At 39.2% G+C, this 15762-nt stretch overlaps 3 protein-coding genes across 5 annotated transcripts; all 3 read left to right on the forward strand.

Moving 5' to 3' along the window:
- Positions 1-470: 470 nt before the first annotated feature.
- LOC126371875 (replication factor C subunit 5) lies at positions 471-15684 on the forward strand. Of its 2 annotated transcripts, XM_050017276.1 has the most exons (9): positions 471-474; positions 7423-7472; positions 7570-7634; positions 7710-7837; positions 8192-8354; positions 12761-12920; positions 13723-13937; positions 15168-15245; positions 15346-15684. In XM_050017276.1, exons 2-9 carry the CDS (start codon positions 7438-7440, stop codon positions 15504-15506), a joined length of 1005 nt encoding a protein of 334 aa, XP_049873233.1. In that variant the 5' UTR covers positions 471-474; positions 7423-7437; the 3' UTR covers positions 15507-15684. The 2 variants fall into 2 exon arrangements, with proteins under 2 accessions (XP_049873233.1, XP_049873232.1); XM_050017275.1 differs by lacking the exon at positions 471-474 and having other exon boundaries at positions 7340-7472.
- Positions 594-6850, forward strand: LOC126371862 (cap-specific mRNA (nucleoside-2'-O-)-methyltransferase 1). Of its 2 annotated transcripts, none has more exons than XM_050017250.1 (14): positions 594-748; positions 832-945; positions 1020-1489; positions 1566-1709; positions 1788-2061; positions 3433-3629; positions 3782-3965; positions 4132-4357; positions 4449-4563; positions 4642-4891; positions 4971-5071; positions 5156-5271; positions 5356-5591; positions 6553-6850. In XM_050017250.1, exons 1-14 carry the CDS (start codon positions 733-735, stop codon positions 6798-6800), a joined length of 2691 nt encoding a protein of 896 aa, XP_049873207.1. In that variant the 5' UTR covers positions 594-732; the 3' UTR covers positions 6801-6850. The 2 variants fall into 2 exon arrangements, with proteins under 2 accessions (XP_049873207.1, XP_049873208.1); XM_050017251.1 differs by lacking the exon at positions 6553-6850 and adding an exon at positions 5760-5895.
- Positions 8419-12442, forward strand: LOC126371882 (ras-related protein Rab-28-like). The gene is made up of 4 exons (XM_050017285.1): positions 8419-9031; positions 10400-10591; positions 10980-11213; positions 12211-12442. The coding sequence occupies exons 1-4, from the start codon at positions 8954-8956 to the stop codon at positions 12421-12423; spliced, it is 717 nt and encodes a 238-aa protein (XP_049873242.1). The 5' UTR covers positions 8419-8953; the 3' UTR covers positions 12424-12442.
- Positions 15685-15762: the final 78 nt, after the last annotated feature.

A 15762-nucleotide genomic window follows, 5' to 3' on the forward strand; every position in this document is an offset into this window, starting at 1 on the left:
GATAATTGCATCCTACAAAAAGAAATCTTGTAAAAAAAATTTATCGACATTAATTGTAAGTAAATTTAATTTTATCGACATATTACTAAAGTGAAACCCAACACTAGGCAATGAAAAACTTGTGACAACCTACGAAATTACGAAACAATTTTTGTATATGCGTCTTTGTCTAACATTACGCCGGTTCCGTAAGATAAAGTAGAGCAGAATTATAGAGTTCTGTTGCTATTTTAGCCTTCCTTCTATGCTTTAGTTATTATTCTGAGTTCTGAGGAATAGACGGAGCATATTTAAGACGAAAGAAAAACATAGGTTTTGTCTTTCGCACTCATATGAGCCGTCATAAGTTAAAAAAAAGAGATAAATATACTATCGTCGTAACGTCTTTTGTAAAATAATAATTGTAATAATAGCATAAAATAAATACTATCAAATCAATAGTCAAATTCCTAATATGCCAAATAATAGTTTAAGACAACACAATAAATGTAGTTGATTCTATTTCATTTACTACTAGCTCGGCCTCACCTGTCTGTTTCAAAGGCTACTAGGCCAGAGCCGTTAAACCCTTTCCAATCCAAAAAAAAATAAGGAAAAAAAAGCTGTCAAACAAATAGGGGAATACCAAGAATATAAATAGTGAATATTGCTATTAAATAAAACAGCGGTCTCTAAATTAAATTACTTTTATCGTTGTTATTATACATGAGTATTACTAAGATCTAAGAAGAAATGATGAATCTTTCCGGTAAGTTATTTATATGAGGCGCACATAACCTATAGTTAATAAGTAAAGGTTCACGATACCATTTTGTATATCAATGTAATCAGATCCGTCGGCCGACGACGACTCCAGCAGCGACGAAAGCCCCAAGGCCTCAATACCAGCGAAACGACCTCGATCTGATACTTACGGCGCCTCCTCCACGACTTCCCACGGTTCCGGTAATTTTATATTATAAAAAATAAGTATATGCTGTGGTCACGCAAGTGTTAACAGTACTTGTTCGTATGTTTAGTTTTACTAGAATCGGATGAGGAGCAACCAGAAACACCCGTGGAAAGATCAAATAACTTCAACTTTAGAAAACAAAGTACAGATGGAAACCTTAGACTAAGTCGGAGCAGTTCATCACCTACTGATCAGTTCGATGATATCCGACCCAGCTTCGACGGCAACGACACTGATAATGGAGAGAGCTCAATGCGGCCTAGCTTTCAAAATTCCACATCTTACACTCAGTTTAAAGAAATGGAGAGTGCATTCGCTGGAGGTTATTCTGAGAAATCGAAACGGATTATGTCTAACATGGGTTTTAAGCTAGGGAAAGGTCTTGGTAAATATGAGCATGGACGCATTGAGCCTGTTGAAGCATCTACACAGAAAGGTCGGAGAGGTTTGGGGTTAAAACCATCTACAGTTGGAGAAGTACCTAGAGATTTTACGTGGAGTCCAGATGAATCTAAACCTGAGGCAAAAGAAGAAGTGGTAAGTCAGTTTTAATTATCTTTTGCCTGCCACAAACTATGTAAGGATAGTATATGAAAGATATTGATTTCTTCAGCTGTGGATGCCACCACCACCAGATGACACATTGTCTGGTGATCAATTAGACGAGTGGCTAGTGAGGGGCCCCAAGAAGCTAACCATTGATGATGAGACTGAATTTGTTGACCCTCAGATACTGAAAGGAGTTTTAGAATCAAAGGTATTGTATTTGCCTATTTATGGTTAACAATATTAGAAATAAACACCATTTACCTATTTGTTTTAAAATTGTTTACAGACCATCTTTGACACATTAGATGATGAGGATTTAAGACATGCAAGATTCCGTAGCAATCCTTATGAAACTATAGCTTCAGTGATATTCTTGAATCGAGCAGCTGTAAAAATGGCGAATATTGATGCTGTGTTTGATTTTATGTTCACTAAGCCAAAGAAACAGAATGGAGAGAGTGGTATTGATAAGAAAGAGATATTGTACTTTGCTGATGTTTGTGCAGGCCCAGGAGGTTTCTCAGAATATGTATTGTATAGGAAAGGATGGAGATCAAAAGGTAAATATTATATAAAAATATAGGTAGATATTATAAATTGTGCTCGGGTTTATCTTATGATGCACCTAAGCGTCCTTTACACAAACTGTAGTTCGTCGTAGAAGAAAAACCACCGGTTACAACTCACACGGTTTATTTACTTTTTACAAATGTTGCTATAGGATTAACAAGTTCGCTTATTATTAAAATTCACAATTCACCACTATTATTTACTGTTCGCAAAATTTCACACAAAATGATTGAATTCACTCACTCAGTTCAATGGTGTTACAACACTACGCGGATAGCAGATTCTTCAGTTCACTGATAATGATAACACAAGCTTTTAACACGAAATATCTTACTGTTACATCACAAACTACACTTTGCAATATTTAACGGGTCACAGACACTTAAGTAAGGAATTCACTTTTCCGAAAAATCACCACTATTTACTGCACTGTAAAAATAAGATGGTAGGTACTTACGAACGCGACGGAAAATAAATGAACAGAAATTCACTTTAAAACTGGGCACTGCACTAAAACACACTATTTCACTATAAAAAGTGCACTGGAACTTACTCACTATTCTTCTTGCTCCGATCTATTTCGACTTCTTCTCGGAAGTGAACTGATTCCTCTTCGGAAGAGAAATGTGTCAATATGATCGTCGTCGTTTGTAGAATTTTCAAGTAGCCATTTTTAACTGCTCCTGCCCTCTGTTGTCGAATAGCGGAATTAAAGAGTGAGCGAGATGAAGATATAAAATAAAGCAGAGCTGACATTATATTGACAGATGACAGCAATCTTTGGCTTCTCGCAAACAGATGGCGTTACAGAATTATTCATCGATATTCGTAAACAGATGCGTAATGGTGGCGGTGTTCTTTTTGTTCTGTGAGTGGTGGTTTTTAGTTCGGCGTTTCTTATTCGATATTTTTTACGCGTTTTTCTATCTGAATTTCATTACTGTTACTGCTGTAATATTTTCGGTTGTCGCGCACGTGAATAATCTTGATCCAATAATATGTAATGTCTGGACAATGGTGCTAATTCCTGTAAATACCATCTAATTTTATTTTAGGTTATATCTGTCATTTTCTTATCCGCCGAAAAGGAAAGGGACGGGTAATCACACACGTAAAATTTATGCAAGACAAGCATAAAATTTATGGAACACACGTCAATTTTAAGCACAAATCTAAAACAACCGTCTAAAAATTCGCCCGGGTTATTCATTTATTTACTCATTCTTCCTAAAATTAAGAGCTGTCAATCATCCGTCCCTTTCCTTTAAGAATAAGAAAATGACAGGTATAACTTAAAGTAAAATTAAGAGATGTCTGCAGGAATCGGGGCCATTGGCAGTATAAAGCTACTTTTTTTACAGGATTTGGATTCACTTTGAAAGGACCAAATGATTTCAAGCTCTCTGATTTTTATGCTGGAACACCAGAAACATTCAACCCATATTATGGTGTGAAAGATGATGGCAATGTATTTGATCCAGCTAATTTAATATCCCTGAAAGAAAATGTCTTGAAACACACTGATGATAAAGGAGTGCACTTCCTTATGGCTGATGGTGTAAGTTTAAATTGGCCAAAATAATACATTAGAAAGATGGAATAGTAAAAATGACAAAATGAAGTATTTTTTAGATTTAATTATTGTAGAGCTAGACTAAGCATTGTGCTTGAAATGTAATGTGATGTTTCATGACGTTCCATATTTGACAGGGATTTTCAGTAGAAGGACAAGAAAACATTCAAGAGATACTTTCAAAGCAGCTGTACCTGTGTCAGTGTCTCGCTGCCCTAATGTTAGTGAGGACAGGAGGACATTTTGTTGTCAAACTATTTGATGTCTTCACAATGTTTAGTGTCGGATTGATCTACATTATGTATAAATGTTTTGAGAAAGGTATAAATGGACGTATAAATGCATATCATTCTAGCATAATTTTATAAAAAAAAAATAACAATTTCGCTATCATAGAAGCACTTATAAATAATTCATATTGTATTTTTGGTGTGGTTACTATATTGTTTTGAATGAACACCTGAATAATGAAATGTCTTATTTTTAGTCAGTATTCACAAGCCTGTGACTTCACGGCCCGCCAACTCGGAAAGATACCTTGTATGCATGTGGAAAAAGTTGGGAACTGAATCAGCTGAGCAGCACCTGTTCTCTGTCAATTCTACACTATTTAAAGGATCAGCTGATGGCCAGGACATTACAGAACTTGTACCCCTGCATATCATACAAGAAGACCAAGGCTTTTATGAATATATCTATAAAAGTAACTGTCTGTATGTACCATTTCCTTCAAACAGAATTTTCTCAGGTTAAAGTTCATTTAAAAGTAAATAAAATTGACAAAATTACGATTATTTATTTTAGGTTAGGAGAAAGACAAATTAAGAATTTGCTCAAAATTGCAGCATTTAGTAAAGATAAAAACTTAAAAGATGAAACCCAGGCTGAGATGAGGGAGCAGTGCTTAAAACTCTGGCAAGTTAGTACTGAATGTCTAGTATTTTGTGTTAAAATAAATGGCGTTCTTCTATTTTACGTATAAAAATGTTTGTTTTAGTTGCCTGATAAAGTGAGAACTCAACCGGATCGTATGAGCCACGATGATACATTATTAAGTATACTGTCTCTCTTGAAGAAACCGCCACCGGATTCACAAAGCGCATCTGCATTCAAAAACAACATCCTTAGCGAACCGCCTGAGTATCTACGGAACCCCAGAGACCTGGAGACATTCAAAAGTGTCTACGACTGGCATTTCATGATACTGGGCAGTGGCATGAACAGTCCAGACTTAAGATTCTTTTTAGGTACTGCTTTCAACTGGCAAATAATGAACACAATATACTAAACGTCTGAAATGTTTATTTAACGTGTATATGACTACAGGTTGTGGAGGCAAACAAGTTTATCAATTAGAAGGAATTAGATGGAAAAATGTTGTAGATCTCCATGTCACGTTGCCTGCTAAAACACTGCTTTACGGAGAAGTATGTTGATATTTATTTACCATGACTCTAATATACATAACAATAGTAAACACCGAAGAATACATACTATTATTTGCGTTACAGGTAGTCAAAGAATTTCGTGGGGAAGGCAGCAAGCAAGTGTATAGCAAAGCTCTACATGTTATTGACGCTATGGTTCTTGGCGGCATCGATATCTCCCATCTCCCACTGACTGAAAGGTATCTTTTATACTTCATTAAGCTGTCATTTAGAGCCTCAACTAATATGAAAATGCTTGAATATAAAATATTTGACTGTTTCAGGATAAACCAATGTGCATTGTTCTGCACAGCCCTAGAAAAGCCCTTCGATGCACAAGCTTTGCCTATTAGATCTAAACGATTATTTAATATGGAGTGTTTTTCTATGGCTATTAATAATTTGGAGTACAGAGCCATGAAACGTGTCAAAAGGGCAGTCACAATAAAAACTCCTAACAGAAACCAGGATGACATGTTCTATGTTGTGGGATCTCTACTCTTTATTAAAGAAATTAAAGGTAGGTTATGTATAGGTAAGGTGGATAGTAAATTATTATACCGGGTGTAAGTGACATCGTCAAAACTTTGAGGGATGATTCAGTCCATGATTCTGAGTTGATATCAAGTGGAATTTCCTGTCGCAAAATTCATGAAATTTTTTGTAATTTCTTTTTATTTTTTTTCAGTCCCATATTGTGTATTAAGCTGCATAGAACCCAAATTTAAAATAAATAAATAAAAATGACTAATTATTAAAAATTATCAATGTGCAACCACAATAAATAATAACGTATCTACAACTTCAGCTGTGCACAGGTGAATAGCCGCACGAGTCAATGGCAACGTGCGTCATTAAAGTTTAAAGTAGGCATTACGAACAAATACTATTTCTTCCTCTGTCACCTGCAGCAAAAAATGCTTCCCCTCACTCTAGTCGTCGGCTCGCCTCAGTCGCGGCCGGCAGTGGCGGCGCCTTTGACGCTTTGCGCTAACGCCGCCGTCCGTCGCTGCGCTACCGCTCAGTCGGATGCTATCCTTGGATATTTTTTTCGTGTTTGTAAGTGTTTTGTGTTTGTTTTATTTTGTAAATGAGTAGTGTCGACTATGATGATGGATCATAGACCATTTACTGCGCAAGAGTATGGAAGAATGTTGATGTCTTATTAAAGAGCAGGTACCAACATCATATCACGCAAGCGTAACGTAGCCGCGCGTAGGTAGGTAGGTAGGTCCAGCGCCAGCGACTATTTCGCGTTGTTCGATTTACATTGCGGCGCAGTAAAAACTCAAAATCTTGCGACACACATTGCACATTTGCGATAAGAAAAACACCCACTATCGTTTTTAGTTCCATTTTTTTTTCGTTGCGATGTCACTAGCACCCTGTATAGATAGGATAATTAATACATTTTTTGTAATATTATTATTTGTGACCGTTGTCACAGAATATCCAGATACAAAAATAAACTTTCTTTTCAGAGCCGTGGGTGGCGCAAATGTCAAAGTCCAGCGGCCATAAGTACTACTTCTGTATAGAAAAAAAGAAACCCCGCAGCGAATATTATATACCTGAAGAAGCGCGGTTGGATATGATCAGCGCGTTCACAAGTCGCGTAATGTGGCCTTGGGAGCCTTCAGCCAGCGCCATCTTTGACGGGCAGCCGCATGAAGGCCTATCACGAGCTGACATGGAAAAGTATATACTCCATAATACTACTAAGAGATAGCTTGTAAATATTATATTATACTCGATTATGAATAATATTTTTGAAAATATTTTATCTGTTATTTTTGTGCAAGAGTTATCTGGATTTCCCTCTCACATCCCCATAAATACTGATATTATAAATAGATAACGTTTAAGAGTTCGATGCAGAAAGCAATCTCTGAATCTGCTGAACCGATTTTTGAAAATTCTTTTATCACAAAGACCAAGTATAGTTATTTCTGAGCAACTTCGCCGAAAGACATTTGATAATCGAATTCCACGCGGCCGCACGGGCCATAGAGATAGGAAATTATTGGGCGGAATGCCAGTATGCCTATCCCTACGATTATATTTTGATTGAGTCAGATGCTAAAATAGAAATAAAAGCCAACAAATCACATTTTTTAGATTCATGCACTGTCTGTGGGTTCATGGCATTATGACGTTTCGTTTAGAAGTAGGACTCTAGAAGTAGGCTGTACATATTTGTTTCTGATGCCTGTTCGGTCGCACTTAAAAAAGGTCAAACGTCATTTGTCACGTCACGTCACTGTCACATTCACCACCGGTTTTCTGGTTTAATATACGTTTTGCGCGCGTGATTTTTTTGGTAAAAAAACGTGAATTACTTACTTAAAATTACATACACTACTACAATGACCGTCGGGAAAGCTAGCAAGAACTTACCATGGTAAGTTATAATGTAATTTTCTTTATTTACTTTCACCATATTATTTCCATACACAGGTGGACACATCTTTAAATTATTATGAACTTTTTGTTTTTAGGGTTGAGAAGTATCGACCATCTAAACTAGATGACCTGGTGTCCCATGATGATATCATCAAAACAAGTAAGTGTTATTGGTATTGTTTGGGTTATATCGCATTCCTTTTGTACACATACTAAAACTAGTTTTGTTTTCCAGTAAATCAGTTCATGCAACAGAATCAACTGCCTCACTTGTTATTCTATGGACCTCCTGGCACTGGAAAGACATCTACAATTTTGGCATGTGCACGGCAAATGTATACTCCACAGCAATTCAATTCTATGGTATGTATTTTATTTTTCCTCTCAGGATCTCGCAGAAATTTTCTAGTGAGCAGAATTGTTATAAAACTATTATATTCTTATGGATATGACAGAAAGCATGATGAAGTGTAGGTATTTATATTTAGTTCATCTTGAGTTGGTGTACCTGTTGATTGGTGAATATAGTTGTGATCTTATGTTATGTTGTGATCATATATGATGCTTTGATAATTTCTTGAGTGCATTACATTTTAAAATATTTGTTTATTAACTAATTCTGCTCTTCTATGATGTGGGTTGTGAGGTGGATGACCAACCTCATTATTGACTAACCAAGTTCACAATTTTTGATTATTGATTATTGTTGTATTACAGGTTTTAGAATTGAATGCATCTGATGACAGAGGCATAGGTATAGTGCGAGGGCAAATTCTAAGTTTTGCTTCAACTAGAACAATATTCAAGGCAGGACCAAAACTCATTATCCTGGATGAAGCTGATGCTATGACCAATGATGCCCAGAATGCTCTTAGAAGAAGTAAGTTATGTTTGATTTTTCATAATTTTTTTCACACAATTTTTGCACAATTTCTATATAATTCAATACTGTACAAAAGATGATTGTCGGTTGGATTATGAAAAATTTAAATTCTTTGAAATTCCTTCTAATAATATTTACAATCAACTATAAACACCCTTACTATAGTCATTATTAGTAAAGCAATTAATAAAATAAGTAGTTGTTACCTTATTATCAAACAAGTTCACACAATAAAACAAATATTTACTTTTAGGTCAAGTATAGTATAGTTCATATTTGACTTATGAACCAAGGTTATGATAGTGTGAATTCCATTCTGTGTGTGGTTGCTATAGCGATGGGCATGAAAACAAAACTTTCTTAACTCATTACTTACATGAACTCATTATATTAAGCAAGACATTTATCATATTAACTTTTACATTATTGTAACAGAATGTATATAAACAGTTGCCACTTCAGTGTACAACAATTAACATTCCTATTTCAATGAATACCACATATTTACTTCAATGCTGTGATTACAAAGTCTGATAAACCTTCTCTCAGTATTTTTGTTAAATGAATTGTACAATTCTGGGATTTGTTAAAACACAATGTCTGACAGTGAAGAGGAAGAAGTACAAAACAGAACAGTCAAGATTACTGTGGTGGGTGAACCTGCTACTGGAAAAGTAAGTAAAAAATATATATTTTATTTATAATTTGTTTTGAGGTAATTTTGTTAGACTATATTATGGACAATCTAGACCAATTTTATGTATGGTCAGCTTAATGTGTTACTTGTTTTACTTTTAATTAGTTAGTGTAGTTTTCTAGCAAAGTTTATGTATTTATGATAAATATCAATATCAATAGTATAACAATAAATTAAACCATATTACAGCCTTTGAAATGCTAAATTTAATGTATTGCAACTTACAAAAGTTTACATAAATTAGCTTAATAATAGGCCCTTTTCAGTACAGCTACTTATAGCAAGTAGACTGCGTAGGGTTAGCCTAAGGGCATTGGCAGATTAATAAGTTGATTGCATGCAAAGGTCACGTATAGTTTACTACCCGCGAGTAAGTAACGACTGTAAATGACTTAAAAACCTACGATTCGTACAGAACAGGTTACTAGTTAGGAACACAGTTAATACCATAGTACAATTGAAACTTTGATAGATTGAAAACGAAACGAAATATAAAAGAAATCATACAGTTGGTAATTCCTGAGAAGACCGTGTCCTAATGTGGATTGGAGCCGTAGCAGAATGCAGGAATACATCAAAGTTTTAAATGAGGTACGCGTGCTCGCCAGGAATCGGACCCAGTGCGCGCGAATTATATCGAGGGTTTCGACCAATTTTCTCTTGCAATATTGTCCATGCTACTTTATATGGCAAAAAAGTAATTTCCCTCTTACCCTTCGCTCCGCAAGACTCTGTCTGACGTGAAGATCAGCGGAGGTCCGTGTTGCTTTATGGACGCGAGTGAGTTTACGTTGGCCCTTAGAATAATTTATTTCAAAGCCGTATTAAGGCGTCCTCCGCCGTTATCTATTATCGAAAGTTACTGCTACCCTCTTTCAAGTTCCAAATTCAAATCCCTGTGACTCCCATTCCATCTTGCATTGCCGTAATAATTGGCAGTCACAGACGCCTTTGCAACTGTTAAGGTCTTCACTCATATCCCTGGACAAGGGTTTTCATAGTTGAAAAATGCTACACCTATAGGAGCCTGGTTCTTATGTTAATGATTCATGTTCTATCGTGTGGGTTAACCTACAATACAATGTCCTATTGTCAGTGTTAATGTTGAACCACCAGAGGTCTCTAACATGGCTTAACGAACTAGTATGACGTGGCTCCCTGTAACAACTACGTATATACCGAAGTAAATAGTAAGCGGAGCCAACGACTTAACCTGCCTTCCGAAGCACGGAATCATCATACTTTTGGATAATCACTAGGATGTGAGCGGTGGTTGCTCGGGTCTCTTTCTCGCCCACACTTCTTGCCATATAAAAACCTCACAAAGATATGTCTCGTGTGGCAGAGCAGCTTGTGCTCGCGGTACCTTGGCGGCGGTGGCGGTGGCGCGGGGACAGGGAGCGGTGGCACGCTGGGCGCGGAGGTGGTGGCGGGGCAGTGCGCGGGGCTGCGGCCGCCCGTCCCGCTGCAGCTGTGCGACGTGGCCGGCAACGCACTCGCCACCGCCATGCTCGCTAACTACTTGTACGCTTCTGATGTGAGTACAACTCCTCACGCAATCAGAATACAATTCGCAGACATCGTTGATACTTTGTGTCATCTTTCGAAGAACTGACGTTGGCGACAAATCCGACTCATCGGAAAACAAATTGCAACCATACCTGGTATTGCAGTCATGAGATAGATATACCGTATGATGACAGGTTACTAGCCCGTCGTTCTGATATAGTCCAGTCCATCGTGTTGGATTCCATAACCCTTCCGTCGGTTTTTACGATATTAGCCTAGTGTGGTACGATTGATTACCATAACTTCTTCAGATTAGTATGGAGGCCTGTGTTTGGTAATAAACGCTCTTTATTATCGGGATAGGCAGATATTAAAACTCTTTATCTACATTAAAATAACAAATGTTTTGCTTGCAGGTAGTCTTGTTCGTTTATGACTTAACCAATCTCCAAAGCTTCGAGAGACTCCAAACATGGTTCGTCAAAGTGCGCGAGATATTCGAGCCTGAAATGAAGAAGCCTGTAATGGCTCTCTTTGGCAACAAGTCAGACTTGGAACACCAGAGGGCGGTCAGGCTCTCTGTCGTACAGAAATTCGCCTCCGAACACTTACTAGAAAACTATAAGGGATCTGCCAGGACTGGAGAAATGGTAATTATGAACAAATGATTAATTATCAGAGGAGCTCGGTGGCGCAGCGGTAAACGCGCTCGGTTTGCGATTGTTGAAGTTAAGCAACTTTCGCAAAGGCCAGTCATAAGATGGGTGACCACAAAAAAAATTCATCTCGAGCTCCTCCGTGCTTCGGAAGGCACGTTAAGCCGTTGGTCCCGGCTGCATTAGCAGTCGTTAATAACCACCAATCCGCACTGGGCCCGCGTGGTGGTTTAAGGCCCGATCTCCCTATCCATCCATAGGGAAGGCCCGTGGCCCAGCAGTGGGGACGTTAATGGGCTGGTGATGATGATTAATTATCTACATAAACATAAACTGCCTAAATACGTCCCACTGCTGGGCACAGGCCTCCCCTGAATCAACCGGAGGGGGTATGGAGCATACTCCACCACGCTGCTCCACTGCGGGTTGGTGGAGGTGTTTTTACGGCTAATAGCCGGGACCAACGGCTTAACGTGCCCTCCGAAGCACGGAATCATCTTACTTTTTCGGACAATCAGGTGATTCAAGCCTGAAAAGTCCTTACCAAACAAAGGACAGTCTCACAAAGTGATTTCGACAATGTCCCCATCGGGAATCGAACCCGGACCTCCAGATCGTGAGCCTAACGCTCTAACCACTAGACCACGGAGGCTGTTAATTATCTATTACAAAATTATTTCTGCTCATGTACATTTTCTTTGGGTCTTGTTAATTTGCATATGTACTGCAAACGTAAGAACATACAACACTACATTACACAGATCTTGAACCATTATTGACAGACTTTTCTAATCTATTGCTCAGTATTCATTAAGGTGTTTACTTTTTAGGTGGGCTTTATTTTACATCAGGCTCACTCATAAGCATGTTGTTTTAACTAGTTACCGGATGAGAGATTTTCAGCATTCCTCATTGTTCTTGCTACGTTGTGACTGTTGTCCGAGACAGACCTCTAATATCTAAGGTCGTAACCCTTGGTGTTCCATTTCAGGTGAATAGCGCATTTACGAACCTAGTAGCTCGAGTGCTAGGTATGAAAGTGCGGGTGCTGCCCACCGCGACCAACGGCAAGTCGCCGCCGCCGCGAGAGCCCGAAGTCAACGGCAGAGTCACCTTAGAGCCCTCACATTCCCTTATCATGAACAGAAAGGCTCTCCGACGGATCCAGAGGAAAGCCTCCTCTTCCGTTTGTTGTATACAATAATAAAAATCTCTAATTTTGAGCTGTTGTTTTATTCTTGATATTACTCGATGCAAATGAAATGGTACGGTTACATACTTTCTTAATGCCTTATTTTAAATTGAGTTTCCTGAAAAATATATTATAGTAGAAAGTTTACTTCAATCATTTTATAAAGAAGTAGCTTAATTTTTCCAGAATTTTCGTAAATATGTCAAGTAAAGAGGTTTTTTACTGGCTCAGACATGTTCATAAACTTGCAACTCGTATTCATCCTGCGTTTTATGATCACCCAGTATCCTCTGTGGTAGTGGTAGGTATGCATAAATTGTGTCATCAAATACTACGCGTTACATTGCAGTAATCGAGAAGTACACGGAGAACGTTCGTTTCTGCATCATCTGCAACTACCTGGGCAAGATCATTCCGGCGCTGCAGTCGCGATGCACGCGGTTCCGCTTCGCGCCGCTACAGCAGAGCCAGATCGTGCCGCGGCTGCAGGAGATCGCACGCGCCGAGGGGTGAGCAGCTATAGGGTAGATCTTCGAACACCAGCGGTCAATCTCATTACCGTTACCGCAAAAATACCCTAATCTTTGGTCTCATATTCATTTAGGACTTCCGAAAGTTGGCGATATACATAAGTTCTCACTGGATATTTGCAAACACACATTAGATTCTAGCATATTCTTGCGTTCACGGTAATGATATTGACTTCCGGTGTCCAAAGTACTACCCTATAGTACTATCAAACACTCGATGCCCGCGGGGCAATGGAATGTGAGAACAGGGCCACTTGTTGCCGTCTCTGTCGCACTTATGGGATGCATTTGTAAGTGAAGAGAGCGCATTAGGCGGCGTTATTGCCCCGCGAACAGCGAGCATTTGAAACTAGTACTCGAGTCTGCATATATGTGGATTTACGCCGTGATCCTCAATGGGATGGGCAGAGCCGTATGTAATCAGATAAACTTGCTTACTTTAGGTATTAACCTGGAAACTCCAGTTTAGCAAGAAGAGTACAATTACGGAAATATATTGCTTCCCTCAATCACTAGGATCGATTAATTCTTTCAAATATTTTTCCTCTCAGACGACGCCCTGAGCCGAGGTTCGCGCCCAACTGGGCACCCTCAGGCCTGTTGTCTTAAACGTTGTACCAGGTGAGAGCCTTCAGCGCTCCCCATTTGTCCGGCCAAGTAGTTAATGCCATTTGCGGCAAATCTACAATAAGTCACGTCAAAAAAAAAGAAAGGAAATACATTGGATCATTTTGACCTGTTACAATGACGGATCATATAAAATATGTATACTCTTTTCCAGTGTGAAAATGTCCGAGGACGGGGTTAAGGCGCTGCTCGCGTTGTCCGGCGGCGACATGCGTAAGGTGCTGAACACACTGCAGAGCACGTGGCTGGCGTCGCGTGACGTCACCGAGGAGACCGTGTACACGTGTGTCGGGCACCCTCTGCGCACTGACATCAACAATATAGTCAACTGGCTCATGAATGAGAATGACTTCGCAACGTGTTTTAAAAGTATCCTTTACAACATACATTACAGCATGTACCGTAAATAACGGATCAAATGGAAGATAGCTGAAAAAAATTTGCAATCCCAAGTTTTTTTTTATTCTTATCAATTGAGTTCTAGATATATAAGTGAGCTATCTTCCATTTCCGTTTCATCTATTATTTACGGGACACCCCGTATGTCACAGCTGCCTTGTATAATACAGGGTGGCCCAGACGTTCACGTTCCAAATGATAAATTAGATAGACGGGCTCATTGGCTATCAGAAACACCCCCATGTATGTTCAGCGATTATATACGGTTTAGGAGATAAAATGCAGTTTTGCATACGCACTAATCATCATACAAAACGGAGCCATCATCCTCCTGCCCTTATCCCTATCTAAGTGGGGTCGGCACTACTTGTATTGTTTGTCTTGTGGTTAAGATAGCGTCGATGGCTCCAGTGGTGTACGTAAACATAGGTCGCGTTGGTTGTTTGAGCGAAAAGGGCGGTTATAAATATCCTACAGACAAGTAACAGAGGGAAGGTGGGAAAAACTTACGGATGCGCTGCAAAACGGAGATTTATGTCCCCGGGGACACCGTTGCTCGACGAGGGCCCTCGGCGATGATGATTCAGTTGGCTGCGTGCACTTTTCAGATGATGATTGATATTTTGTTTGGTCGACTGGCACTCTCACGCACGGTTGTTGAAGCAAGAACTGAATGAATGATTCGGAAATTTGAGTGAGCGTGTTCGATGAATGAATGAGCGCCACCGCGTGATGGGAAACGGTACGAAGCGGGAATGACCGTTACTTGAACATGTATTCTTCTATCGTCATCGCAGTGCACCTGTCACACCCAATCCATTCTGACTTCTTTAGTTGACCCCTGAGGTCAGCCCCTACCCCTATATCCATCCACATTCATACACATACAAAACGGAACTAACACATACATAAACTCCCTGAGGGGCAGAGCTACTAGTAATCGATCAATACCTTGTTTTTTTTTTTTTTTTGACGTGACTTATTGTAGATTTGCCGCAGATGGCATTAACTACTTGGCCGGACAAATGGGGAGCGCTGAAGGCTCTCACCCGGTACAACGTTTAAGACAACAGGCCTGAGGGTGCCCAGTTGGGCGGATCAATACCTTGTACGGCGGGCCATTTCTTAATAATTTAATGGCCTGGATCTATTCGGACTACAATTGGTATTTAATGATTTCCTAAATGTGTTGTCATACAGACATTCAAGATCTGAAAATTTTGAAGGGATTGGCTCTCAGCGACATTCTCACTGAGGTTCACACTGTGATACAGAGAGGTAAGTAAAATATAACAGTAAAGACAACTTGAAGGCAGTGTTTGTATCGGCGTCCTAAGATCGTAACCGAGGAAATAACGTGCTGATGTATTTGTTTCAGTGAAACTACCGCCGGAGGTGTTGATATCGCTGTTGATTAAGATGTCTGACTCCGAGGCTCGGCTGGCGAGCGGCTGCAGCGAGCGCATCGAGCTCGCCGCCCTCATCGCTGCCTTCCAAGTGGCCCGGGATCAAGTCTCCATAGAAGACGCCGCCTCTTAGAGCATCGCCACTTTAGGTATTATATTATTCATATTTACGAGACTAGGATAAGATTGGTCATCGCCCCTTTCAAAGGGGGAATTATTCGCTTCAGAATCGTTCATATTGCGTTGACGGAACGTATATTTTGTATTGGCGGAAATAAATCAATAAACTTGTTTTATACTTATTAAAGATATTGACGCCATTTTATTTTATACAGTACATCCTTCTACATCGCTCTGGGAGACTTTACCCAATAAATAGCAATAGGGAA

The sequence above is a fragment of the Pectinophora gossypiella genome, chromosome 13 (genome assembly GCF_024362695.1).
Source record: "Pectinophora gossypiella chromosome 13, ilPecGoss1.1, whole genome shotgun sequence".
Lineage (NCBI taxonomy): Eukaryota > Metazoa > Arthropoda > Insecta > Lepidoptera > Gelechiidae > Pectinophora > Pectinophora gossypiella.